Below are 27,951 nucleotides of genomic sequence, written 5' to 3' on the forward strand. Positions count from 1 at the left end.
ATAGTGATGTCAGTAACTTTTTCTACCTGAGGACCCATAGTGATGTCAGTAACTTTTTCTACCTGAGGACCCATAGTGATGTCAGTAACTTTTTCTACCTGACGACCCAGTGATGTCAGTAACTTTTTCTACCTGAGGACCCATAGTGATGTCAGTAACTTTTTCTACCTGAGGACCCATAGTGATGTCAGTAACTTTTTCTACCTGAGGACCCATAGTGATGTCAGTAACTTTTTCTACCTGAGGACCCATAGTGATGTCAGTACTTTTTCTACCTGAGGACCCATAGTGATGTTAGTAACTTTTTCTACCTGAGGACCCATAGTGATGTCAGTAACTTTTTCTACCTGAGGACCCAGTGATGTCAGTAACTTTTTCTACCTGACGACCCAGTGATGTCAGTAACTTTTTCTACCTGACGACCCAGTGATGTCAGTAACTTTTTCTACCTGAGGACCCAGTGATGTCAGTAACTTTTTCTACCTGAGGACCCATAGTGATCAAATTGTACTTGTCACATGCGCCGAATACAACAGTGAAACAGTGAACACCTTACAGTGAAATGCTTACTTACAAGCCCTTAGCCAACAATGCAGTTTTAAGAAAAATACATATTTTTATTTGTTTAACACTTTTTTAGTTAATACATGATTTCATATGTGTTATTTCATAGTTTTGATGTTTTCACTATTATTCTACAAAAATAAAGAAAAACCTTGAATGAGTAGGTATTCTAAACCGGTAGTGTGTGTGTGTGTATATATATATATATATACAGTGCCATGAAAAAGTATTTGCTTCCTTTTCTCTACTTTTGCATATTTGTGATACGTACTGTTATCAGATCTTCAACCGAAACCTTTAATTTGATAAAGGGAACCTGAATTAACAAATAACACAACAATGACATACTTATTTCCTTCATTTCATAAACTAAGTTATTCAACACCCACAATGCCCCTGTGTAAAAAGTTATTGCCCCCTTCCACTCAATAACTGGTTGAGTCACCTTTAGCTGCTTCAACTCAGCAACGTTTATAGGTTTTCAAGCATGAACTGCTCATTTCAAGTCCTGCCACAACATCTCAATTGGGATTAGGTCTGGATTTTGACTAGGCCATTACAAAACTTCAAATGTGTTGCTTTTTAACCATTTTCATGTAGACTTGATTGTGGGTTTTGGATCATTGTCTTGCTGCATAACCCAGCTGCTCTTCAGTTTCCACTCCCTGGCTTATGGCCTGACATTCTCCTGTAGGATTCTCTGATACAGAGCAGAAATGATGGTTCCTTCTATTGAGGCAAGTTGTCCAGGTCCCGAGGCAGCAAAGCATCCCCAATCCATCACTCTACCACCACCATGCTTAACCGTTGGTATAAGGTTCTTACTGTGGAACGCAGTGTTTGGTTTTAGCCAGTCATAATGGGTCCCATGTCATCCAAAAAGTTACACTTTCAAATCATCTATCCATAGAACATTATTCCAAGAGTCTTGATGATCATCCAGGTGCTTTTTGGAAAACTTGAGTTAACTTTTTGGATGACATTTGTCCCATTAAAGCCCAATTTGACTCCAATGCTTCCCAAAGTTGTATCAAGTTGGCTGGATGTCCTTCGGAGGGTGGACCATTCTTGATACACAGGGGAAACTGTTGAGCGTGAATAACCCAGCAGTGTTGCAGTTCTTGACACAAACCGGTGCGCCTGGCAACTACTACCCTAACCTGTTCAAAGGCACTTAAATCTGTTGTATTGTCTATTCACCCTCTGAATGGCACACATACACAATCCATGTCTCAATTGTCAAGGCCTAAAAATCCTTCTTTAACCTGTCTCCTCCTCTTCATCTACACTGATTTAAGTGGATTTAACAAGTGACATCAATAAGGGATCATAGCTTTCACCTGGATTCACCTGGTCAGTTTATGTCATGGAAAGAGCAGGTGTTCTTAATGTTTTGTATACTCAGTTTATAATGGTGTGTATAGACATTATGGACAGTTTAAGACTAGAAAAGGTGTGTACAGCAGTAGTTATATAGAAAGAGCCATGACTAGAATACAGTATAAAGTATACTATACATATAAAGTGTGTAAAACAGTATGTTAAAATTATTTTACTATCTCATCATGTTGCCTACAACTTGAAATACTCTGTTATATGCAAAAGTCATATTTCTCTTGGCCCTCCCCCAAAGCATTTTGGAGGCGGGAGGAATGAAAGCCTGCTGTACTTCTGCCTTTGCTTACTTTCAGTTTCACAGTACAAGGGTTTCTCCACAGTGAGGGGACGTCATAAGTAATGCATTCTTTCTCTCTCTCTCTTTCATTGAGTTGATAAGTGCTAGAAGAGCCAACGCAAACGTGTGCATTTTCAGTTTACACCATGGAGGAGGACGCGGGACAGTCTATCCCATTCAAGTACCCCGCCTCTGACTTCTTGTTGACTGTCGGAGGTATGTTTCTTTTCCTCCTGGATGTGGTGCTAGACGTGTGGGCGGTGGTGACGTTTTATCAACAAGAGGCTTACGTGTTCATGGGACTGCTGGTGTTCCTACTAATGGGCTCCTCAGCCCTGGTCCAGGCTTTCAGCTGGCTGTGGTACCACTATGACAAGGACGGGACTGAGACCAGGACAGAGAGCCTTGTGAAGAGCCTTCACTCACTCAAGATCCTTCATGTGTTCCAGATGGGCGTCTACCTCAGGTTCAGTTAAACTTTGTTGACTAAACTTGATGTTGAACTGGGAACAGAAACACGGACTGTGTTGATATCCTAAGGAACTTGTATCACCAGTGGTGGAAAAGATACCCAATTGTCATCCTTGAGTAAAAGTAAAGATACATTATTAATAGAAAATGACTAAAATGACTAAGTAAAAGTGAAAGTCACCCAGTAAAATACTACTTGAGTAAAAGTCTAAAAGTATTTGGTTTTATAGATACTTAAGTATCAAAAGTAAATGTAATTGCAAAATATACTTAAATATCAATAGTAAAAGTATAAGGACCATTCTGCCGAATCGGTGCCTTTTCTGTCCCCAGGACATTACATGCATGAAAAGTATCTGTATAATACATTACATTATCAAGCAAAGTGTCTTGCACTTTGTCCTAATTGCAATTTGAAGATACATCATGTAAAACCTTAATAAAAACCACCTAGAACACTGAAAAAAGTTGATTTTAGCCCGTCCCCACTCTATAACACTACACTTCACCATGAAATAAAGGATTAGAATCCTTCAGAAATCATTTTTTTTTAAAGGTATTATTGTGTGACTCTATTTCCAATTTAGGCATAAAATACATTTTCTCATCGGAAATTCATAATATGTTAGTTAAAATACACATTTTAGTTGTGTCCCCAGGATTTCAGTCAGTCCTGTTACCCTGACACATCCCCCCCCCCCTAAAAATTCTAAAAAAGTCACATGATCAACAGGAAGTAGCATAATTTGAGTCTCCTGAAGGCCATGGGGAGACCAATTCTGCGGTCCAAACACTTAAAAGACACACCCTATCCCCTCAGCCCTCAAATTAAGTGTGCACTTTTGATGACGTATCATCACGTCTGACAAGTATAAACTTGCAGGGCGAGGAAGGAATGATTTTTAAAATGGACCACCCTTGGCCGGAAATTCGTCACTCGTTCACCCCGCGATGATTGTGTTTTCAGCCACCGGTAGCTTGTGGTTGCTTTATATGCGCTTCAGTCAAATATGAGTATATATATATATATATATATATATCATTATTAATATATGCCTACTGTATGATAGCTAGCAAATTAATTAGCTAACTAACATTAGCCTGCCTAGCTGAAACTTCTGAAGAATATATTTTTTTCCTTCTACAATTTACAAAAGCTAACCAAATAAAATATTGACTTTTCATGAGACGTGTTTGTGCCGTCATGTGCATTAGTAGCACGTGTAACTTATTTCCATTCGTTTTTACTTCCACTTGTATTTTGACTTCTCCATTGATGTTGTTTAAGTTTTCGCTGACTTTTCTTAGCGGATGTACAATCGTCGCGAATTGAATTATGGGGGAGTTTCAGGTCTCTGAGGGAAAATAATTGTACACTCGCAAAGCCGACTAAAAACGAGGGCTGAGGGGCTTACGTTGCAAACTTCCTTTGTTACACGGAACCCAAACCGGCTGCACGCGTGCGCTATCATGCGCTATCGTGCATAAATGTATTTTGTCCCCCTACACCAAACGCGATCACGACACGCAGGTTAAAATGTCAAAACAAAATCTGAACCAATGACATTAATTTGGGGACAGGTCGAAAAGCATTAAACATGTATGGCAATTTCGCTAGCTAGCTTGCACTTGCTAGCTAACGTTAATTTGTCCTATTTAGCTAGCTTGCTGTTGCTAGCTAATTTGTCCTGGGATATAAACATTGAGATGTTATTTTACCTGAAATGCACAAAGACCTCTACTCCGACAATTAATCCACACATAAAACGGCCAACCGAATCGTTTCTAGTTATCTCTCCTCCTTCCAGGCTTTTTCACCTTTGAACTTATATGGTGATCACATCTAAACTTTCATACTATTACCACGACAACCGGCAACAAAGTTTGTCTTTCAATCACTCACGTGGGTATAACCAATGAGGAGATGGCACGTGGGTACCTGCTTCTATAAACCAATGAGGAGATGACTTTCAGCGCGATCTGCGTCAGAAATAGGAACGACTTCTATTTTAGCCCTTGGTGTTGCAGACGCTCGTTGGCGCGTGCGAGCAGTGTGGGTGCAATAATTGAATAACATGGATTTCAAAATTTATTTTGCGACGCTCGCGCACGCGACGTGTCTGGTCTGGTCAGCATGTTAGGCTAATCATTTGGACCACCTTCCAAGATGGCAACAGGGATTCCCCCAAGGGCATAAGGCGAGGGTAAGTGGATGAGGGTGTGTCTTAAGTGTTTGGACCGCATCCAAAAAAGTACATTCTCACTCTTTTCTGTATGACCAAGAAAGTCAATCTCAATGTACAGTCAGTCCTGTTACCTAAATTATTTCTTAGATGTTATTCTTGTTTTTTTTAAAGATAGTTTGGAAAAAAACACTTGAAGCTGCTAAGTGTTCTCATGCTATTAGCATTGATGCCATGTGGCTACATTTAACGTATTTGCTAATGCTAAGCTAAAAACTCAGTCCTGTTACTCATATGAAGGGTAACAGGACTGAATAAGAGTAACAGGAGTGAGAAGTTTGAATGAAATAGCCATTTTTAAATGTGTATGTAGGGTAACAGGACTGAATAAGAGTAACAGGAGTGAGAAGTTTGAATGAAATAGCCATTTTTAAATGTGTATGTAACCGGTTCTGTACCGGTACCTTTCTGCATTGTGTTCTGGTAAGGTGTAGGTGGAAGATAAGGCTCTGGACACAATTCTGCCGGTTGTCTCTCTTTTAATGACTGCATGGAATGGATACAAATACAAGGCAAAAGTTACTGCTGCCGTCTGGACTCCATGTGCCTCTCCTCATAACGCGCTGAGCAAACTCAGTAGTAAAAACATCAACAACAAAAAATACATTGTACAAATTGTACATGTTCCTATTTTCAAAAGACTCATTTCGTTTTATAAATGTTGTACACCAATACAATAATAATTTGCTAATAAGTGCTAAATATTTCTTAGAGTGTACTATTGTACCATTATACCGGAGGCATACTAATGAAGCAACAACGCCATTTTTTACATGCAAAAAAGCAAAATGAATGACAGCTAACTAGGCACATTAAACATGAAATACAAAATCGTCACATTTCACAACATACCTGCATGGAATGGATACAAACACAAGGCAAAAGTTACTGCTGCCGTCTGGACTCCATACAAGTATATTTGCCTGATAAAAGACAGTGCAGAAAACCCGTGAGAAAATAATTTTAAAAAACTCACGATGTAACAAAGCTAACGGTAGTTGGGCTAGCTTTGCAAAGTTGCACTCGAAAATTCAAATCAAAATCAAATTTATTTATTACAGAAACCCAGCCTAAAACCCCAAACAGCAAGCAATGTAGGTGTAATAAGCACGGTGACTAGGAACAACTCCAGAGAAAGGCCAAAACCTAGGAAGAAACCTAGAGAGGAACCAGGCTATGAGGGGTGGCCAGTCCTCTTCTGGCTGTGCCAGGTGGAGATTATAACAGAACATGGCCAAAATTTTCAAATGTTCATAAATGACCAGCATGGTCAAATAATAATTATCACAGTAGTTGTCGAGGGTGCAACAGGTCAGCACCTCAGGAGTAAATGTCAGTTGGCTTTTCATAGCTGATCATTGAGAGTATCTCTACCACTCTTGCTGTCTCTAGAGAGTTGAAAACAGCAGGTCTGGGACAGGTAGCACGTCCGGTGAACAGGTCAGGGTTCCATAGCCGCAGGCAGAACAGTTGAAACTGGAGCAGCAGCACGGCCAGGTGGACTGTGGACAGCAAGGAGTCATCATGTCAGGTAGTCCTGAGGCATGGTCCAAGGGCTCAGGTCCTCCAAGAGAAAGAAAGAGAGAAAGAGAGAATTAGAGAGAGCATACTTAAATTCACACAGGACACCGGATAAGACAGGAGAAATACTCCAGATATAACAGACCCCCGACACAAACTACTGCAGCATAAATACTGGAGGCTGAGACAGGAGGGTTCAGGAGACACTGTGGCCCCATCCGATGATACCCCCGGACAGGGCCAAACAGGCAGGATATAACCCCACCAACTTTTCCAAAGCACAGCCCCCAAACAACTAGAGGGATATCTTCAACCACCAACTTACCATCCTGAGACAAGGTTGAGTATAGCCCACAAAGATCTCCGCCACGGCACAACCCAAGAGGGGGCACCAACCCAGACAGGAAGACCACGTCAGTGACTCAACCCACTCAAGTAATGCACCCCACCTAGGGACGGCATGGAAGAGCACCAGTAAGCCAGTGACTATCTTCCCTCCTCATGAGATATGGGGACTTTCACTATCCTCCCTCCTCATGAGATATGGGGACTTTCACTATCCTCCCTCCTCATGAGATATGGAGACTTTCACTATCTTCCCTCCTCATGAGATATGGGGACGGCATGGAAGAGCACCAGTAAGCCAGTGACTCCCAGTGGAGAGAGGGGAACCGGCCAGGCAGAGACAGCAAGGGTGGTTCGTTGCTCCAGTGCCTTTCCGTTCACCTTCACACTCCTGGGCCAGACGACACTCAATCATAGGACCTACTGAAGAGATGAGTCTTCAATAAAGACTTAACGGTTGAGACCGAGTCTGCGTCTCTCACATGGGTAGGCAGACCATTCCATAAAAATGGAGCTCTATAGGAGAAAGCCCTGCCTCCAGCTGTTTGCTTAGAAATTCTAGGGACAATTAGGAGGCCTGAAAGTAGAGCATTGCAGTAGTCTAACCTAGAAGTGACAAAAGCATGGATACATTTTCTGCATCATTTTTGGACAGAACATTTCTGATTTTTGCAATGTTACATAGATGGAAAAAAGCTGTCCTTGAAAAAGTCTTGATATGTTCGTCAAAAGAGAGATCAGGGTCCAGAGTAACACAGAGGTCCTTCACAGTTTTATTTGAGACGACTGTACAACCATCAAGATTAATTGTCAGATTCAACAGAAGATCTCTTTGTTTCTTGGGACCTAGAACAAGCATCTCTGTTTTGTCCGAGTTTAAAATGAGAAAGTTTGCAGCCATCCACTTCCTTATGTCTGAAACACAGGCTTCCAGCGAGGGCAATTTTGGGGCTTCACCATGTTTCATTGAAATGTACAGCTGTGTGTCATCCGCATAGCAGTGAAAGTTAACATTATGTTTAAGAGGTAAAATATATAGTGAAAACAATAGTGGTCCCAAAACGGAACCTTGAGGAACACCGAAATTTACAGTTGATTTGTCAGAAGACAAAACATCCACAGAGACAAACTGATATCTTTCCGACAGATAAGATCTAAACCAGGCCAGAACCTGTCCGTGTAGACCAATTTGGGTTTCCAATCTCTCCAAAAGAATGTGGTGATCGATGGTATCAAAAGCAGCACTAAGGTCTAGTAGCACGAGGACAGATGCAGAGCCTCGGTCTGACGCCATTAAAAGGTCATTTACCACCTTCACAAGTGCAGTCTCAGTGCTATGATGGGGTCTAAAACCAGACTGAAGCATTTCGTATACATTGTTTGTCTTCAGGAAGGCAGTGAGCTGCTGCGCAACAACTTTTTCATTTTGTTTTTGAGATGGAATGGGAGATTCGATATAGGCCGATAGTTTTTTATATTTTCTGGGTCAAGGTTTGGCTTTTTCAAGAGAGGCTTTATTACTGCCACTTTTAGTGAGTTTGGTACACATCCGGTGGATAGAGAGCCGTTTATTATGTTCAACATAGGAGGGCCAAGCACAGGAAGCAGCTCTTTCAGTAGTTTAGTTGGAATAGGGTCCAGTATGCAGCTTGAAGGTTTAGAGGCCATGATTATTTTCATCATTGTGTCAAGAGATATAGTATTGAAAAACTTGAGTGTCTCCCTTGATCCTAGGTCCTGGCAGAGTTGTGCAGACTCAGAACAACTGAGCTTTGGAGGAATACGCAGATTTAAAGAGGAGTCCGTAATTTGCTTTCTAATGATCATGATCTTTTCCTCGAAGAAGTTCGTGAATTTATTACTGCTGAAGTGAAAGCCATCCTCTCTAGGGGAATGCTGCTTTTTAGTTAGCTTTGCGACAGTATCAAAAAGAAATTTAGGATTGTTCTTATTTTCCTCAATTAAGTTGGAAAAATAGGATGATCGAGCAGCAGTGAGGGCTCTTCGATACTGCACGGTACTGTCTTTCCAAGCTAGTTGGAAGACTTCCAGTTTGGTGTGGCGCCATTTCCGTTTCTAATTTTCCGGAAGGTTGCTTCAGAGCTCGGGTATTTTCTGTATACCAGGGAGCTAGTTTCTTATGACAAATGTTTTTAGTTTTTAGGGGTGCGACTGCATCTAGGGTATTGCGCAAGGTTAAATTGAGTTCCTCAGTTAGGTGGTTAACTGATTTTTGTCCTCTGACGTCCTTGGGTAGGCAGAGGGAGTCTGGAAGGGCATCATGGAATCTTTGGGTTGTCTGAGAATTTATAGCACGACTTTTGATGATCCTTGGTTGGGGTATGAGCAGATTATTTGTTGTGATTGCAAGCGTAATAAAATGGTGGTCCGATAGTCCAGGATTAAGAGGAAAAACATTAAGATCCACAACATTTATTCCATGGGACAAAACTAGGTCCAGAGTATGACTGTGGCAGTGAGTAGGTCCGGAGACATGTTGGACAAAACCCACTGAGTCGATGATGGCTCCAAAAGCCTTTTGGAGTGGGTCTGTGGACTTTTCCATGTGAATATTAAAATCACCAAAAATTTGAATATTATCTGCTATGACTACAAGGTCCGATAGGAATTCAGGGAACTCAGTGAGGAACGCTGTATATGGCCCAGGAGGCCTGTAAACAGTAGCTATAAAAAGTTATTGAGTAGGCTGCATAGATTTCATGACTAGAAGCTCAAAAGATGAAAACGTCTTTTTTTTTTTTTGTAAATTGAAATTTGCTGTCGTAAATGTTAGCAACACCTCCGCCTTTGCTGGAAACGTGGGGGATATGGCCACTAGTGTAACCAGTAGGTGAGGCCTCATTTAACACAGTAAATTCATCAGGCTTAAGCCATGTTTCAGTCAGGCCAATCACATCAAGATTATGATCAGTGATTAGTTCATTGACTATAACTGCCTTGGAAGTGAGGGATCTAACATTAAGTAGCCCTATTTTGAGATGTGAGGTATCACAATCTCTTTCAATAATGGCAGGAATGGAGGTCTTTATTCCAGTGAGATTGCTAAGGCGAACACCGCCATGTTTAATTTTGCCCAACCTAGGTCGAGGCACAGACACGGTCTCAGTGGGGATAGCTGAGCTGACTACACTGACTGTGCTAGTGGCAGACTCCACTAAACTGGCAGGCTGGCTAACAGCCTGCTGCCTGGCCTGCACCCTATTTCATTGTGGAGCTAGGGGAGTTAGAGCACAGTCTATGTTCGTAAATAAGATGAGAGCACCCCTCCAGCTAGGATGGAGTCCGTCACTCCTCAACAGGCCAGTTATCTACAAATTCTATCTTTTGGGAGGGGCAGAAAACAACCAGCGATTGAGTTGTGAGACTCTGCTGTAGAGCTCGTCACTCCCCCTAACTGGGAGGGGGCCAGAGACAATTACTCGATGCCGACATCTTTCTAGCTGATTTACACGCTGAAGCTATGTTGCGCTTGGTGACCTCTGACTGTTTCATCCTAACATCGTTGGTGCCGACGTGGATAACAATATCTCTATACTCTCTACACTCGCCAGTTTTAGCTTTAGCCAGCACCATCTTCAGATTAGCCTTAACGTCGGGAGCCCTGCCCCCTGGTAAACAGTGTATGATCGCTGGATGATTAGTTTTAAGTCTAATACTGCAGGTAATGGGAGTCGCCAATGACTAGGGTTTTCAATTTGTCAGAGCTAATGGTGGGAGGCTTCGGCGTCTCAGACCTCGTAACAGGAGGAATAGAGACCAGAGAAGGCTCGGCCTCTGACTCGCTGCTTAATGGGGAGAACCGGTTGAACGTTTCTGTTGGCTGAATGAGCGACACCGGTTGAGCATTCCTACAGGATTTCCCTCCAGAAGCCATGCGAAAGTTGTCCGTCTGCGGGGACCATGCGAGGGGATTTATACTACTATCTGTACTTACTGGTGGCACAGACGCTGTTTCATCCTTCCCTACACTGAAATTACCCTTTCCTATCGATTGCGTCTGAAGCTGGGCTTGCTGTACAGCTATCCTTGCCATAAGTTGATCGGTCTCCTGTATATTACGAGTACAGCGACTGCAATTAGAAGGCATCATGTTAATGTTACTACTTAGCTTCGGCTGGTGAAGGTCCTGACGAACCACGTCCAGATAAAGCGTCCGGAGTGAAAAAAGTTGAATGAAAAAAAAGTTGAGTAAGGGAAAAACTAAAAATATAAACAGCAATTAAAAAGTAAAAACCGTAAAGTTGTCAGGTAGCAAAGTAAGGTTGGCAACAAAACGCACAGCAGCACGTAAACAAGTCTGCGTTTTGCTTGGCGGATCTTGGTGGCCTGCCTCAAAGTAAGAGTAAGGGGAAACACTTCCAGTAGAAAGTAGTTCAGAAACTCTAATCAAGAGACTAACCACTAGAGTATTTTCTAGTATGTAATATGGTGGATGACTACCAGGAACTAGTTTAGAGAACTGAAATTGGGACTTGGAACATTGGCTCCTACAGCACAGGTGAGCATCTAATAGACACGGCCACAAAAGACAGCTCTGTGCAGAACCATACATGTAAAAACATCCTTGTGCATCCAGAGATCAGAGCTGCAATAGGGAGTGCCACAAAAAGCCGTTATCCCCATTCACATGAATATATAGTCCTTTAAACAGTAATGCAACACTAAATCAGTGACAATATAACTTTTGCTTGTCTTTTCTTGTGAACATGTGCATACATAACACCTAGTTCTCATCACGCTCTGAGCAAACTTAGGAGTAAAAGCATGGCTAGTGTAACGGATGTGAAATGGCTAGCTAGTTAGCGGGTACGCGCTAGTAGTGTTTCAATCAGTTACGTCACTTGCTCTGAAACCTAGATGTAGTGTTGCCCCTTGCTCTGCAAGGGCCGTGGCTTTTGTGGAGCGATGGGTAACGACGCTTCGTGGGCGACCGTTGTTGATGTGTGCAGAAGGTCCCTGGTTCGCGCCCGTGTCGGGGCGAGGGGACGGTTTAAAGTTATACTGTTACACTAGCATGGATACTACACTTTTTATGAAAGATGCTAACCAAATTCCCATATCGATCAATGTGATACAATCATTTTCCAAAGCGTCTGGTCTATATCTTAACATTAATAAATGTGAACTTGTGGCTGTCAAAGATTGTGTGACACCTTCATATTATGGTATTCCAGTAAAAGAATAACTTACATATTTAGACATAACCATTACAAAGGATCAGAAGTCTAGAGGCTTACTACATTTTAACCCTCTTATAAAAACATAAGAAGCTAAATCAATGGCTACAGAGGGACTTATCTTTAAAAGGAAGAGTCCTAATAACCAAGGCCGAAGGTATCTCTAGACTAACATATGTCGCTCTATCTTGACAGTAAAATAAGCAAGGAGATAGACCAGATGCTTTTCAACTTTCTGTGGAGAAACCGTACCCATTACATTAGGAAAACTGTTGTAATAAACACTTATGAGAATGGTGGCCTCAATTTTCTGGACTTTACTACCTTAAATAATACTTTTAAGATCAGTTGGATAAAACAATTCCTAAGAAGACCCACTTCTATATGGAATTTTATTCCTCATCATGTCTTCTCAACTTTTTGGTGGCCTTAACTTCATTATGGTTTGCAATTATAATATTGACAAAGTTCCAGTGAAACTTTCTGCTTTTCATCGGCAGGTTTTCTTGTCATGGTCCTTAATTTATAAGCATCATTTTTCTCCACACAGATATTATATATGGAATATTCGGGATATATGGTATAAAAATACTTCTTTGTTTTTAGAATATTGGTTCCGAAATAATATCCTATTGGTGAGCCAACTGGTTAATGCAGAGGGTCTTTTACTCAGTTATAAGGAATTCTTATCACTTTACAAGGTCCCTGTAACACCTAAAGATTTTGCAATTGTTTTAGATGCCATTCCCTCAGGAGTTGCTTTATTATTCAGGAACGTGTCAAGACCCTCAGAGCCTTCTCTTTTCGTCCATCCAACAACAGAGCGATACGAACCTTGTTTCAGCAGGATGTATGACTTTATGTCATGCCTTATTGGAATGGATTTATTGATAATATCTGTTGGAAAAAAGTTTGGATGTTGCCACACACATACCTACTTGTTAACAACATTAAGGAAATTTCCTTTAAAATTATTCATAAATATTATCCTGCCAACCACTATATGGAGAAGTTTAAGGAAAACATCAACTCAAATTGCTCCTTTTGTAATGACCACCCAGAAACAGTGTTGCATCTTTTTTGACATTGTATTCATGTAAGAAAACTGTGGCAAGACATCAGTAGATTTATGATTGAACACATTTATGAAGATTTTACACTATTGTGGAGAGATGTACTGCTTGGATTCTTTACCTACGATAGAAATGAGCTGAAACTTTGTCATTAATTTCATTGTTCTTTTGACCAAATTTCCTATTCACAAATGTAAATTTACAAACAAAAAAACACATTTTCTTACCTTACAAAAAGAAATTGAACTGTATTTTAAGACAATTAAATACTCTACTAACAAAAAAGCTGTTAGAATTATGTGTCTGTATGTCCCTTAAGGTCCTTGTGTAATATGATTATTGTACCCCTTAGCCCCGCCCCCAGCCCCTATCCCCCCTAGCCCAATTGTCCTTTGTATATTATTCATATATACTTGTGTTCCCACATGTACTTCCTGTATTGATTTGTAAATACAATTTATTTTTAAAGCATGGTTCCCGTTGATGACATCACAACATTAACATTTTGAAAATAAATACAATAAAATGATTCACTCTTGAAAGTAATGTAATACATCTTAAAATAACCTTTAAAATAATAAAATAAAATAAATGAGGGATTTTCAGTGAAATACATAAAGTATATTTTACACCTGTTACATGTATCTGGTATATACATTGATTAATTATAATACTAAGGTGTTTTCAGTTGAACCTTTTGGACGACATTATGCCTGGCTAAAACCAAACACTGCATTCCACAGTAAGAACCTTATACCAACGGTTCAAGCATGGTGGTGGTAGAGTGATAGATTGGGGTAAGCTTTGCTGCCTCGGGACCTGGACAACTTGCCTCAATAGAAGGAACCATCATTTCTGCTCTGTATCAGAGAATTCTACAGGAGAATGTCAGCCCATTAGCCAGGGAGCGGAAGCTGAAGAGCAGCTGGGTCACACAGCAAGACAATGATTCAAAACCCACAATCAAGTCTACATGAAAATGGTTAAAAAGCAACACATTTGAAGTTTTGTAATGGTCTAGTCAAAATCCAGACCTAATCCCAATTGAGATGTTGTGGCAGGACTTGAAAAGAGCAGTTCATGCTTGAAAACCTACAAATGTCACTGAGTTAAAGCAGTTCTGCATGGAAGAGTGGACTAAAATTCCTCCACAGCGATGTGAGAGACTGATCAACAACTACAGGAAGTGTTTGGTTGGAGTCATTGCAGCTGAAGGTGGCACAACCAGTTATTGAGTGTAAAGGGGGCAATTACTTTTCGCACAGGGGCATTGTGGGTGTTGCATAACTTAGTTTATGAAATGAAGGAAGTAAGTAGGTCATTGTTGTGTTATTTGTTAATTCAGGTTCCCTTTATCAAATAAAAGGTTTCGGTTGAAGATCTGATAACAGTACGTATCACAAATATGCAAAAGTAGAGAAAATGACAATACCAGTCAAAAGTTTGGACACACCTACTCATTCCAGGGTTTTTCTTTATTTGTACTATTTTCTACATTGTAGAATAATAGTGAAGACATCACAACTATGAAATAACACATATGGAATCATACTTTTTAAGAAGTAAGAAGAAGAGATTTGCTTGGGCCAAGAAACATGAGCAATGAACATTAGACCGGTGGAAATCTGTCCTTTGGTCTGAGTCCAAATGTGAGATTTTTGGTTCCAACCGCCGTGTCTTTGTGAGACACTGGTGACACTCTCTGTGATTTATTTACAATTAAAGGCATACTTAACCAGCATGGCTACCACAGAATTCTGCAGCGATACGACATCCCATCTGTTTTGCGCTTAGTGGGACTATCATTTGCTTTTCAACTGGATAATGACCCAAAACACACCTCCAGGCTGTGTAAGGGGTATTTGACCAAGAAGGGGAGTGATGGAGTGCTGCATCAGATGACCTGGCCTCCACAATCACCCAACCTCAACCCAATTTAGATAGTTTGGGATGAGTTGGCTGCGGTCCAACAAGTGCTCAGCATATGTGGGAACTCCTTCAAGACTGTTGGAAAAGCATTCCTCATTCCTAACAACCCAATGTTTATATCCCCGGACAAATTAGCTAGCAACAGTAAGCTAGCCAAATTACCATAAATATTTAATGCTTTTCGACCTGTGCCCAAATTAATGTAGCTGGTTCAGAGTTCGTTTTGTTTTGATATTTCCACCTGCGTGTCCTGATCATGTCTGGTGTGGGTAGACAAAATCAACAAGCGCGCGAGCGGTCTGGTCAGCATGTTAGGCACTGCATCGCAGTGCTAGAGGTGTCACTACAGATCCGGGTATGATCCCGGGTTGTGTCGCAGACGGCGCACAATTGGCCCAGCGTCGTCCGGGTTAGGGAAGGGTTTGGGATGTCCTTGTCCCATCGCGCTGTGGCGGGCCTGGCGCAGCGCACGCTGACACGGTTGCCAGGTGGACGGTGTTTCTTCTAACACATTGTCCGGCTGGCTTCCGGGTTATGCGGTCAGTGTTTGAAGAAGCAGTGCGGCTTGGCAGGGTCGTGTTTTGGAGGACGCATGGCTCTCGAGCTTTGCCTCTCCCGAGTCCGTACGGGAGTTGCAGCGATGGGACAAGGCTATAACTACCAATTGGATATCACAAAAAAAGGGGTAAAAAATATATAATTTACAAATGAAGCATGTGTTTATTGAATCTGCCAGATCAGAGGCAGTAGGGATGAGCAGGGATGGAAAAGGGGGATACCTAGTCAGTTGTCCAACTAAATGTATTCAACTGAAATGTGTCTTCCGCATTTAATCCAACCCCTCTGAATCAGAGAGGTGCGGGGGGCTGCCTTAATCGACACGATGTCTTCGGCGCCCGGGGAACTGCCTTGCTCAGGGGCAGAATGATACATGTTTACCTTGTCAGCTCGGGGATTCGATCCAGCAACCTTCCGGTTACTGGCCCAACGCTCTAACCACTAGATAAGTGTGTGAATTGGACCATTTTTCTTGCTAACAAGTAGTTTTGGGTGTCAGGGAAAATGGATGTAGTGGAGTGAAAGTTGTCAAATAGAAATAGTGAAGTACAGTACACAATAATAACTATGTATATGTGGCTGTCATTTTAGATATGCTGGTCTGGTGAGGATCTCTATATGTGGCTTCTGCTGTAGAAAGCGTTACATGGAGGGCAACGCCGTGTATTTGACACATGACCTTAGCCTGCTGCGCCTCATCGAGACCTTCTCTGAGAGCGCGCCACAGCTTGTCCTCATGATTACCATCATCATCCAGAGGGGAGAGGTGGAGCCCATTACAAGTACGTAAAAGCAAACATAGAATTACTTAGAACACAAAGACCTAGAGGTACATTTGAAGTCGGAAGTTTACATACACTTAGGTTGGAGTCATTAAAACTCGTTTTTCAACCACTCCACAAATTTCTTGTTAACAAACTATAGTTTTGGCAAGTTGGTTAGGACATCTACCTTGTGCATGACGCAAGTAATTTTTTCAACAATTGTTTACAGACAGATTATTTCACTGTATCACAATTCCAGTGGGTCAGAAGTTTACATACACTAAGTTGACTGCGCCTTTAAACAGTTTGGAAAATTCCAGAAAATGATGTCATGGCTTTCGAAGCTTCTGATACGCTAATTGACATAATTTGAGTCAATTGGAGGTGTACCTGTGGATGTATTTCAAGGCCTACCTTCAAACTCAGTGCCTCTTTGCTTGACATCATGGGAAAATCAAAAGAAATCAGCCAAGACCTCAGAAAATAAATTGTAGACCTCCAAGTCTGGATCATCCTTGGGAGCAATTTCCAAACGCCTGAAGGTACCACGTTTATCTGTACAAACAATAGTACACAAGTATAAACACCATGGGACCACGCAGCCATCACACCGCTCAGGAAGGAGACACGTTCTGTCTCCTAGAGATTAACGTACTTTGGTGCAAAAAGTGCAAATCAATCCCAGAACAACAGCAAAGAACCTTGTGAAGATGCTGGAGGAAACAGGTACGAAAGTATCTATATCCACAGTAAAACGAGTCCTATATCGACATAACCTGAAAGGCCGCTCAGCAAGGAAGAAGCCACTGCTCCAAAACCACCATAAAAAAGCCAGACTACGGTTTGCAACTGCACATGGGGACAAAGATCGTACTTTTTGGAGAAATGTCCTCTGGTCTGATGAAACAAAAATAGAATTGTTTGGCCATAATGACCATTATGTTTGGAGGAAAAAGGGGGATGCTTGCAAGCCAAAGAACACCAACCCAACCGTGAAGCACGGTGGTAGCAGCATCATGTTGTGGGGGTGCTTCACTGCAGGAGGGACTGGTGCACTTCACAAAATAGATCGCATCATGAGGAATTAAAATTATGTGGATATATTGAAGCAACATCTCAAGACATCAGTCAGGAAGTTAAAGCTTGGTCGCAAATAGGTCTTCCAAATGGACAATGACCCCAAGCATTCTTCCAAAGTTGTGGCAAAATGGGTTAAGGACAACAAAGTCAAGGTATTGGAGTGGCCATCACAAAGCCCTGACCTCAATCCCATAGAAAATTTGTGGGCAGAACTGAAAAAGCGTGTGCGAGCAAGGAGGCCTACAAACCTGACTTAGTTACACCGGCTCTGTCAGGAGGAATGGGCCAAAATACACCAACTTATTGTGGGGAGCTTGTGGAAGGCTACCCAAAACGTTTGACCCAAGTTAAACAATTTAAAGGCAATGCTACCAAATACTAATTGAGTGTATGTAAACTTCTGACCCACTGGGAATGTGATGAAAGAAATAAAAGCTGAAATAAATAATTCTCTCTACTATTATTCTGACACTTCACATTCTTAAAATAAAAAGTGGTGATCTTAAATGACCTAAGACAGGGACTTTTTACGAGGATTAAATGTCAGGAATTGTGAAGAACTGAGTTTAAATGTATTTGGCTGAGGTGTATGTAAACTTCTGACTTCAACTGTAGATCTGGATATAAGTTTTATATAGCTTGTAACTAGGCCCCAGAATTGATGGTCTGGCCCTACTCATAATTTAAGAGGTGACTGACTCCAGACCTGATGATACATTTTTACAATTCCTTTCATTGACAGTTTACTTGATAGGATGTTATTTAACATCCTGAGTTCATTGACAGTTTACTTGATAGGATGTTAAATAACAGACTGAGTTCATTGACAGTTTACTTGATAGGATGTTATTTAACATCCTGAGTTCATTGACAGTTTACTTGATATAACATCCTGAATGTATGTTTTTTTTTTTATCTCCCTCAGTCTTGAAGGCGCTTGGTTCAGTGTCTGCCATCGCCGTCAGCGTGACCATGTATCACCGCTCCCTGCGTTCCTTTCTCCCAGACAAGACCAAGCAGGGCTGGAGCTCCTCAGTGGTCTACTTCATGTGGAACCTGCTCCTGATTGGTCCACGTGTGGCAGCAGTCGCCCTCTTCACCTCGGTCTTCCCCTGCTTCATCGCTGCCCACTTCCTGTCTTCCTGGATGGTTCTATTTTTCGTCGCCTGGCAACTGAAGACAGACTTCATGGACAGCGGCGGTGGAGAATGGCTCTACCGGGCCACCGTAGGTCTCATCTGGTACTTCAGCTGGTTCAACATAGTGGAGGGGCACACCAGGCAGCGGAGCATCATCTACCACACCTGGATAGGAGTGGATATTGGGATGCTTTGTGGTTTTTGGGTGTGGCAGATGATAAAGAACCCTCCATATTTTGAACTGCCATTAGATTCCTATGTCATCTTTGTCATTATGATCTCACTCTACATAGCTGGGCTCTGTCTCAAGGTGATATACTACAAGTTCTGTCACCCAAAGATTACAAAGCTGGGAGAAGTTGAGTGTCGCCTCGAGCCGATGTCGGAGTCGGTGGGGCTCCCCCCATATGGGTTAGATGTTGTTGACTCTAGGTTAATGGGTCATACAGAGCGTCCGGAACCGTCCGTCAGGGTCAATAAAAGGATGAGGAATTTAGCTGATAACTTTTACTCTTAATCCGGATTATCAGATGCCTCCTACACATTAAGACTGTATGGGCTTGTTCAACATTGCAGCCGACAACCCAGCCTGGCAACTGCCAACTGACTGATCTACAAATTACCTTGGATCATAAATAACTACTCATTATTTGTAGATCAGTCACAATTGAAACACACAATGTTTAAATTAAACACACCTTGTACTTGTTTGATGAATTAAGGTCAGTAATTAGTAAGGATCTCCCCTCACCTGGTTGTCTAGGTCTTAATTGAAAGGACCCACACTCGACCCTCCGTGGAATGAGTTTTACACCCCTGCCCTACTTAAATGAACTATAGCTTGACGAGCTTGAGAAATGTTGACGCTTTCATTAAAATGACTGGAATGATTTGTTCTATGAACGACAAGGATGGCGATACTAGACAGTTCTGTTTGGCACAGTGCATTTCTAATAGGTAAGGTAAACATTACAGTAGTGTTTATAGTGGTCATGGACTTGTCTTATTAATGTGATCTCGTGAGTACAGCTAATCGGGGTTACTTATTGACAGTGGTGGAAAAAGTACTAAATTGTCATACTTTAGTAAACGTAAAGATACCTTAATAGAAAATGACTCAAGTAAAAGTGAGTCAGTAAAATACTACTTCAGTAACTCTAGAAGTATTTGGTTTGAAATATACTTAAAATGTCAAAAGTAAAAGTATAAATAATTTCTAAATCATTAAAGCAAACAATGTTTTTATTTATTTATAGATAGCCAGGGGCACACCAACACTGTTTAGTGAGTCCGCCAGATCAGGTAGTAGGGATGACCACGGATGTTCTCTTGATAAGTGTGTGAATTGGATCATTTTCCTGTCAAAATGTAACGAGTACTTTTGGGTGTCAGGGAAAACGAATGGAATAAAAATAGGCAAAAAGATACCACAAAACACAACTTAAGTACTTTACACCACTGCTTCCTGAACTGTTAGCAGGGTGTGGACTGTCAGGACTAGATGGTAAAAACCTTGAGGGGATTTTACGTAATTCAGAACATAATTTTAACAGTTGGTGGCCATTTCTGAGTGAAAGTACCAATGTCCTCCGTCTTTGTGTGCTGGACTGTCTCCGTCTTTGTGTGCTGGACTGTCTGGTTTCATGTGTGTGATGTGAATGTGATCCTTTTTGTACAGTGATGCCAAAGGCAAAAAAAAATAAAAAAAATTCCAAACAGGTGATGGCAAGGTCTGAAGCACTTTGTGAGATGACGTATAGTCTTATTGTTAATTTACAGCAGAGTATATGCAATTGCAAAAAACACTGACAATGAAACCAGGCACCTTCAAAGTACTTTTATTTGTATTTACACTACCATCAGTGTTCTTAATGTACACAGGACAACCTTAATTGGGCCTTCAACAGTGTTCCGGTCCCATACAAAAAAAAGTGGGGTGGGAAAACACATACACTATATGACCAAAAGTATGTGGACACCTGCTCAAACAACTCATTCCAAAATCATGATTAAAATGGAGTTGGTTCCCCCCTTTGCTGCCAGAACAACCTCCACTCTTCTGGGAAGGCTTTCCACCTGATGTTGGAACATTGCTGCGGGGACTTGCTTCCACTCAGCCACAAGCATTAGTGAGGTCGGACACTGAAGATTAGGCCTGGCTCGCAGTCGACGTTTCAATTCATCCCAAAGGTGTTCGATGGGGTTGAGGTCAGGGCTCTGTGCAAGGCAGTCAAATTCTGCCACACCGATCGACAAACCATTTCTGTATGGACCTTGTCATGCTGAAACAGGAAAGGGCCTTCCTCAAAAACTGTTGCCACAAAGCACAGAATCATCTAGAATGTCATTGTATGCTGTAGTGTTAAGATTTCCCTTCACCGGAACTAAGGGGCCCGAACCATGAAAAACAGCCCCATTATTCTTCCCCCACAACTTTACAGTTGGCACTAATCATTCGGGCAGGTAGCGTTCTCCTGGCATCCGCCATACCCAGATTTGTCTGTTGGACTGCCAGATGGTGAAGTGTGATTCACTCTGGAGGTTGCTCCAGAAGCCAATGGCAGCGAGCTTCACACCACTCTAGACGACGCTTGGCATTGCGCATGGTGATCTTAGGCTTGTGTGAGGCCATGGAAAACTCTCATGAAGCTCCCGACAAACAGTTATTGTACTGACATTGCTTCCAGAGGCAGTTTGGAACTTGGAAATGGGTATTACAACCAAGGACAGACGATTTTTACGCGCTACATGCTTCAGCACAGCGGTCCTGTTCTGTGACCGGTTGAGCCGTTGTTGCTCCTAGACGTTTCCACTTCACAATAACAGCCCTTACAGTTGACCGCTGCAGCTCTAGCAGGGCAGAAATTTGACAAACTGACGTGTTGGAAAGGTGGCATCCTATGACGGTGCCACGTTGAAAATCACTGAATTCTTCAGTAAGGCCATTCTACTGCCAATGTTTTTCTATGGAGATCGCATGGCTGTGTGCTCGATTTTATACACCGGTCAGCAACGGGTGTGGCTGAAATAGCCAAATCCACTCATTTGAAGGGGAGTCGACATACACTATATATACAAGTATGTTTCATCATCTTGAGTAGAGCCAGAGGTATCCCTACAAAGCATGATCAAGTTGAGCCAGAGGTATCCCTACAAAGCTATGTAACGTCATAGCTCATTGCATTCGACAGTTGAAATAGTTAAAAAAAAAAAAATTCTATGACAGCCAACACAGACTGGTCAAAATGCACTTCAACAAAAAGGTTGGTTAGAGTATATAAATGATACATAGTTCTTGGCCTTTTAACACACATCGAAGGGATACATTAAAACAGTCCCCCTGACTAAGTAAACAAAAAGTACAGAATCACACTTCTTGTTAGCAACAGAGTACTTTAAAAAACAGAAACCATCACTGATAGAAAAACTGTAAACATCTGACTACAAAAATAACTAAATGATTCCAACCACAAGGTGACAAGCAACATTAGAGATGTGATCTGCACAACAATGACAATCAGCAATAACAGTATAAATGTTTTTGGTTGGGGGTTGATTGATTTCCATGATGTTAGATATTGAAGATGTGGGTCAGAGGATCAGGCTTGTCTGATCTTATATTCACATCTCTGGAGGGAAAAAAACCAACTTGTAGAAACAGATCGTAATATGAATGTGCCGTCAGCCAAGTAAAGACACTGGTCTGTCTTGTCAACTTCACAAAATTCCATGTCCAGAATACCCCTTCCATTCCAAAGAATCTAATTCATCATTTCACAATGCTTACTATTTCTCTCATCTCCCTTAGTGGTACTGTTACACACTACTGTATATGTTTCACCAGGTGAATGGTGGATCTGGACACCACTCAAAGTACCACGTGATTTGAGATGTGATTGTCTAAGCAGTGAAAGCAAGACACAATGTCAAAAAAACAAACCAAAAAAAAGTAAAATAAACTAAAAGAAAGCAGGTTTCAACATGGAAATGGATGCTCTGACTTTGTGGACAAGGGTGTGACTCGTCTTGAGAGCAGAGCATTTCAGCTGTAACATTTATGTAAAATCGGCAGCACAATCAAAACAAGAAATTAAAAAAAACTTAAACTGTAAAAGGGAGAGAGAAAAAAGATCACACAGTAACCATTTCTGTGTTGCTGACGGTTAAAAATAAAGATTCAGCAGATTAATGACCGTGTAGAAAAAGTAGGTGTAGTAAAATAAAAACACTCCAACTAAAATGTGTAACAACCATGTTTGATCATGTGTTTAACACATCTGAAGTATTTCCTGTAGAGATGACGCGTGTATATATATATATATATATAATATAGAGGGTTGAAAAAGGGCACAGTATGCATATATACAGACACACAGAAATATACAAGGAAAACATTCTTACTGGTCAAGCCGTAAGTATCAAAAATGATCGTCATCATCGGGCTCAGTATTGTTCAGTCGTAATCTCACATGGACCAGGGATTCATAATATCAAACCTCTAACCACCTCTCAACCAGCTACATGCTGAAAATACAGGCTAGTTAACAGGCATACCCCCCCCCAAAGCAGAAATGTATTGAACAATCATTCCTGGTGTTTTTCCCAATATGTATAATGACAAGGGTAGACTGACTACACTGCACACAGTGGCAGTAGGCCTATGTTTTTTGGGCAGCCGGTCCCGTACAATCAATAGCACATTTAGAGGTGATTTCCCAATACACCGCCACTATGGTAACCACCACTATGAAATAATGGGGTTGTGTGTGACCCTCACGATTCAAAATGGAAGAAAATCAACTAGAGATTGATTCTACAACAGAGACAAAGAAACAATTCCATTTATCAATGACAACACTTGATCTTTGTGATGCAAATTATCTGTCATGTTGTGAAATCTGGATCACCTTGGCCAGACAAACCTCCTGTGACTTCTCGGTCTAACGATTTCCACTATTGAACAATAACAATATAATATGTGATTGCATTGTGTGATTTGCCATCCCTTCCAGCCAACTGCTTTTAAAAATACTCATTGTCAAGTTAAGTCTCTTTGCAGGAATTCAAAGACGAGTAGGGCTGTGCTCTGAGGAACAGTTACCCCAAGGGGAGGTTTCTTCAACAGGTTATGTAGACACGTACACATCAGCGTCACGCTGAAGAAGATGCACATTGTTTTGAAGGCCCATCCTTGGTTTCTTAGATGTAAATGTACAGAAAGGCCTGGTTTGGCTGTTCTCACAGAAAGGCCTGGTTTGGCTGTTCTCACAGAAAGGCCTGGTTTGGCTGTTCTCACAGAAAGGCCTGGTTTGGCTGTTCTCACAGAAAGGCCTGGTTTGGCTGTTCTCACAGAAAGGCCTGGTTTGGCTGTTCTCACAGAAAGGCCTGGTTTGGCTGTTCTCACAGAAAGGCCTGGTTTGGCTGTTCTCATGATTAACTACATAGTAACCTGGCGTCCTTGATACCATGCAGTGGAATACAGGTTAGTTAGGGTCTTCATTGAGTCCTTCTGACCACACATCAGTTTGTTATGTAAAAAGACCACAGAAGTCGGTTAGGCTGTTGAAGTCTGTGACACAGTGGAGAGGTCAGGACAGCGGAGGTCTCTATGGAGAACACGTCAGTACTGTTAGTGAACTAGTGGAAAGGTTACATCCAGAAGGTCAATTGAAGGTCATTCCTAAGTAGCCATCTAATCATATGCTTTGAAAAGACTAAAATGATTACCAACCCTCATAAATGATACCTCAGTCATTTGGAATGAGTGCAAAACAACCTTTCAAAAATACAAATTATAAAACATTCGAAGTGACATTATCCTTTCACGAATAGCTACCCTACAGAAAGAGAAATAGGAAAATTAGGAAAGGTGTAAGCTCTAAACAATCAGAAGTGTCCATCCGGGATGCCAGACAGGGCTGCAGACCTTTGCTTTAGTCGATCCACTAACAAGAGGCCACATCCCAAATGGCAACCTTTTCCCTATGTAGTGCACCCTTTTTGACGAGAGCACTAGGCTCTATCAAACGTAGTGCACTACATAGGGAATAGGGTGCCATTTGGGATGCAACCCAGAGAGAGAACAGAGGAAAACAGCCTGTGGGTTGTGGAGCCAGAGACTACAGACACTTCGGAGAGAGAGAGATATGGAATGGTCTTCTTAACTTTAGTCATGTCCTGCCTGACGGTGTCTGTCGGTCGCTGCTGCTATGCCCTAGTGATCAGGCTCAGTCTTTAGAGAGGATAGCTGCCATATGGAGAGTGTTTCTGGGCAGGAGCTCTTACATCAGAGAGTAGGTCTGACTGTCCAGTCTGCTTCCCAGCCACTGCCACCCCAAAGTCCACCTCAGATCAGTCCACGGCCATCACACGGGGAAAAGAGCGACACACTAGAGCCATCAGGTGCGTGAAGGGTGTGTGTGTTTGAGGGCTGGTGTGGAGCTGAGGACATAATAATGTCACTCCACAAGTGAACAGAAGGGTTGGGGGGGGGGGGGGTGGACTGACCAAGTTTCCCTTTGTGTCTAACCTCCATTCCTTCCGCTCTAGAGGAAGTCTAGTTCCAGGGCTTGATGGAGGGATACCAGGTCCCCGTGGGTGGTGATACGCCAGAAAGGCATGTTGTGCTGCAAAGAGAGCAGAGAGACGGCATGAGAAACCACCAGTACTACCAGAAACCATCAATACTGCAAGACTTATTTAGTGCAGTGCTGAGTGTAAGTGGTGAATAGCCCTGATAGGCCCTGATTCCCAGCCCGAATTAAGCACATAAAAGGAACACAATTCCTTTTTTTAATGCACATTCTGACCTTGAATTTAAGATTGAGACTAGCATGCTATTCACCCGCTATTCGTTCAGGGTGCAGATCTAAGAAATTAAAAAGGTGTGTCTACAGATGTACTGTATTCTGACCTCGACTTCATTTCAGTATAAATTCCACCGCCTTCATGCGCGAGGAAACCATCAATAAGGTTGAGCGAACCTACCGGCTCCAAGTGGAAAAAGAATCTACTATGTTTTTGCGATAAAAAATAACAGCATTCTCCATGCACGGTAATGTATAATAGATAAGAGCTATTGATAAGACCTAGGTAAATGAGTAATCCATTTGGAGAAGGGGATTGTAAATACACAAAGCAATTGTTTTAGATGATTTGTCCTGATGATCCCCGGAGATGAATGTGAAACCATTTATATGGAAGCAAACTGAAAATCATATCAACACGACGTGTATTGCGGATCCTTTTCCACAGTGAAATAGGCTATAAAATAGCTGTGCTTTTACTCAGAATTTTAATTGTGTGCCCTCATAATTTGCGTGGATTAAATTTGGACACCCAAACTATAAGCTTCTGTAGGGATGAACCTGCTGAGTTGATGTATACGCATTACAATGTTTTAATTATGCCCTCAGTTTTATTTGACAATTTGTATCATGTTAAATATTAGCCACTATTGGGAGCCACCATCAGTAATACCCACATACATTTATAACTGCCACTTTACATTACATTTAGCATCATTCCATTCTGTTGACCTTTCCTTCCTCTATGTAGTTGTTCCTGAGGGTCGCTAGCATGACTGGATCATATTAGATCATGTTGTGCAATCATTTGGGACATGTAGCCTATTGGAATCAGTATGGAACTGAGACCACATGTAACAGTTTAAACCTGGAATCAGGGCCTTGGTGAACAGCAGAAGTATTTAGTGGATAGCAGAAGTACTTGGTGAACAGCAGAAGTACTTGGTGAACAGCAGAAGTACTTGGTGAACAGCAGAAGTACTTGAACAGCAGAAGTACTTGAACAGCAGAAGTATTTCACATACTGTATGCAACAAAGAATAACTGATTCCCAGCTGTTTCTTCAGTTTTAATAAACTTGCCAAAATGCTTTTATCGCACCCTGAGAATAAACAGTCCTGAAAGCGGGTCCTCGAATGCACTAAGCCTACCTGTTTTGCTGCGAATTCCTCATCACGGCCGTCTCCAATCACCACATAGGTCACATTCTTCCCAAAGCGAGAGACGATGCGCTCAAAACAGCTTTCTTTCCCTACGGAAAGACCACAGGAAAAGGAACTGGAGTTAATATATTTCATCCAATTTGGATCAAATACTAATATTTCAAAAAGGTATACTTTGGGATTTTGGCAATGGGGTCCTGTATCTACTTCCCCAGAGTCAGATGAACTCTTGGATACCATTTTTAAGTCTCTTGTGTCCAGTATGAAGGAAGTTAGAGGTAGTTTCACGAGCCAATGCTAACTAGTGTTAGCGCAATGACTGGAAGTCTATGGTATCTGCTAGCGTGCTAGTAGATAAAGGGCCACATTGTGATTTTGGCAAAGTATCCATTTAAACCCAACAGCTAAGTTAAACATCTGTTAAGGTCAGTGTGTGCTCGCGTGTGTGTTGGTTTACCTATCTTGGTAGCGCTGTAGATGTTCTCTATGGGAAAGACGTCCCCAAGGCCATAGAGCAGCACCTTGGCCAGAGCAGGCACCAGCTGGGTGGTCGTCACCAGGACATTCATACACTTACCCCTGTGGACACACACACGGACACGTGAGAGAAGAGGAAGGACACCAAAAAAAAAAACTCTATACACGGTCTGACATAAATAAAAATATCAAGTTAAAAACTGGAAGATGAGAATAAACTCTCTAAATGTCAAACTCACTGTGCTGACCTGGACTGGATAAGCAGCAAGGATTTGAGTGCTGTGCTGAGCCAGGCGTCCGTCATATTCTCCATCTCAGACTGGAGCCGGAGGAGCAGCTCCCTCTTCATGGGACTCAGCAGGCCTGGAGGAGAGAGGTTAGAGGCGTTTCTACCACAGCAGGCCTGGAGGAGAGAGGTGAGCACGACGCAACGCGGAGTGCCTGGTTACAGCCCTTAGCCGTGGTACACTATATTTACAAAAGTATGTGGACACCCCTTCAAATTAGTGGATTCTTCTATTTCAGCCACACCCTTTGCTGACAGGTGTATAAAATCAAGAACACAGCCATCCAATTTCCATAGAGAAGCATTGGCAGTAAAATGGCCTTACTGAAGAGCTCAGTGATTTTCAGCATGGCACTGTCATTGGATGCCAACTTTCTAACAAGTCAGTTTGTCATATTTCTGCCTTGCTAGAGCTGCCCCGCTCAACTGTAAGTGCTGTTATTGTGAAGTGGAAAAGTCTAGGAGCAACAAGAGTTCAGTCCCAAAGTGGTAGGCCACACAAGTTCACAGAACGGGATCACCGAGTGCTGAAGGGCGTAAAAAATCGTCTGTCCTCGGTTGCAACACTCACTACAGAGTTCCAAACTGCATCTGGAAGCAACGTCAGCCCAATAACTGTTCGTCTGGAGCTTCATGAAATAGGTTTCCAGCCGCACACA

General features: G+C 41.9%; 2 protein-coding genes across 2 annotated transcripts in view; one reads left to right on the top strand and one right to left on the bottom strand.

Moving 5' to 3' along the window:
- The first annotated feature begins 2,271 nt into the window (after nt 1–2,271).
- Nucleotides 2,272–19,696, top strand: LOC120022539 (XK-related protein 8-like). Its single transcript, XM_038966488.1, has 3 exons — nt 2,272–2,705; nt 16,169–16,359; nt 18,347–19,696. Exons 1-3 carry the CDS (start codon nt 2,386–2,388, stop codon nt 19,075–19,077), a joined length of 1,242 nt encoding a protein of 413 aa, XP_038822416.1. The 5' UTR covers nt 2,272–2,385; the 3' UTR covers nt 19,078–19,696.
- A 1,844-nt stretch (nt 19,697–21,540) lies between these two features.
- The window catches only part of LOC120022598 (eyes absent homolog 3-like), a 29,870-nt gene continuing 23,459 nt past the window's right edge, over nt 21,541–27,951 (bottom strand). Inside the window, exons 15-18 of the mRNA XM_038966570.1 lie at nt 27,255–27,369; nt 26,987–27,108; nt 26,518–26,618; nt 21,541–25,186 (exon numbers count right to left, since the gene is read on the bottom strand). Coding sequence (XP_038822498.1) covers nt 25,106–25,186; nt 26,518–26,618; nt 26,987–27,108; nt 27,255–27,369 — 419 coding nt within the window. The 3' untranslated portion in view covers nt 21,541–25,105. The remainder of the gene's footprint in view (nt 25,187–26,517; nt 26,619–26,986; nt 27,109–27,254; nt 27,370–27,951) is intronic.

This window comes from Salvelinus namaycush, chromosome 27, assembly GCF_016432855.1.
Source record: "Salvelinus namaycush isolate Seneca chromosome 27, SaNama_1.0, whole genome shotgun sequence".
Lineage (NCBI taxonomy): Eukaryota > Metazoa > Chordata > Actinopteri > Salmoniformes > Salmonidae > Salvelinus > Salvelinus namaycush.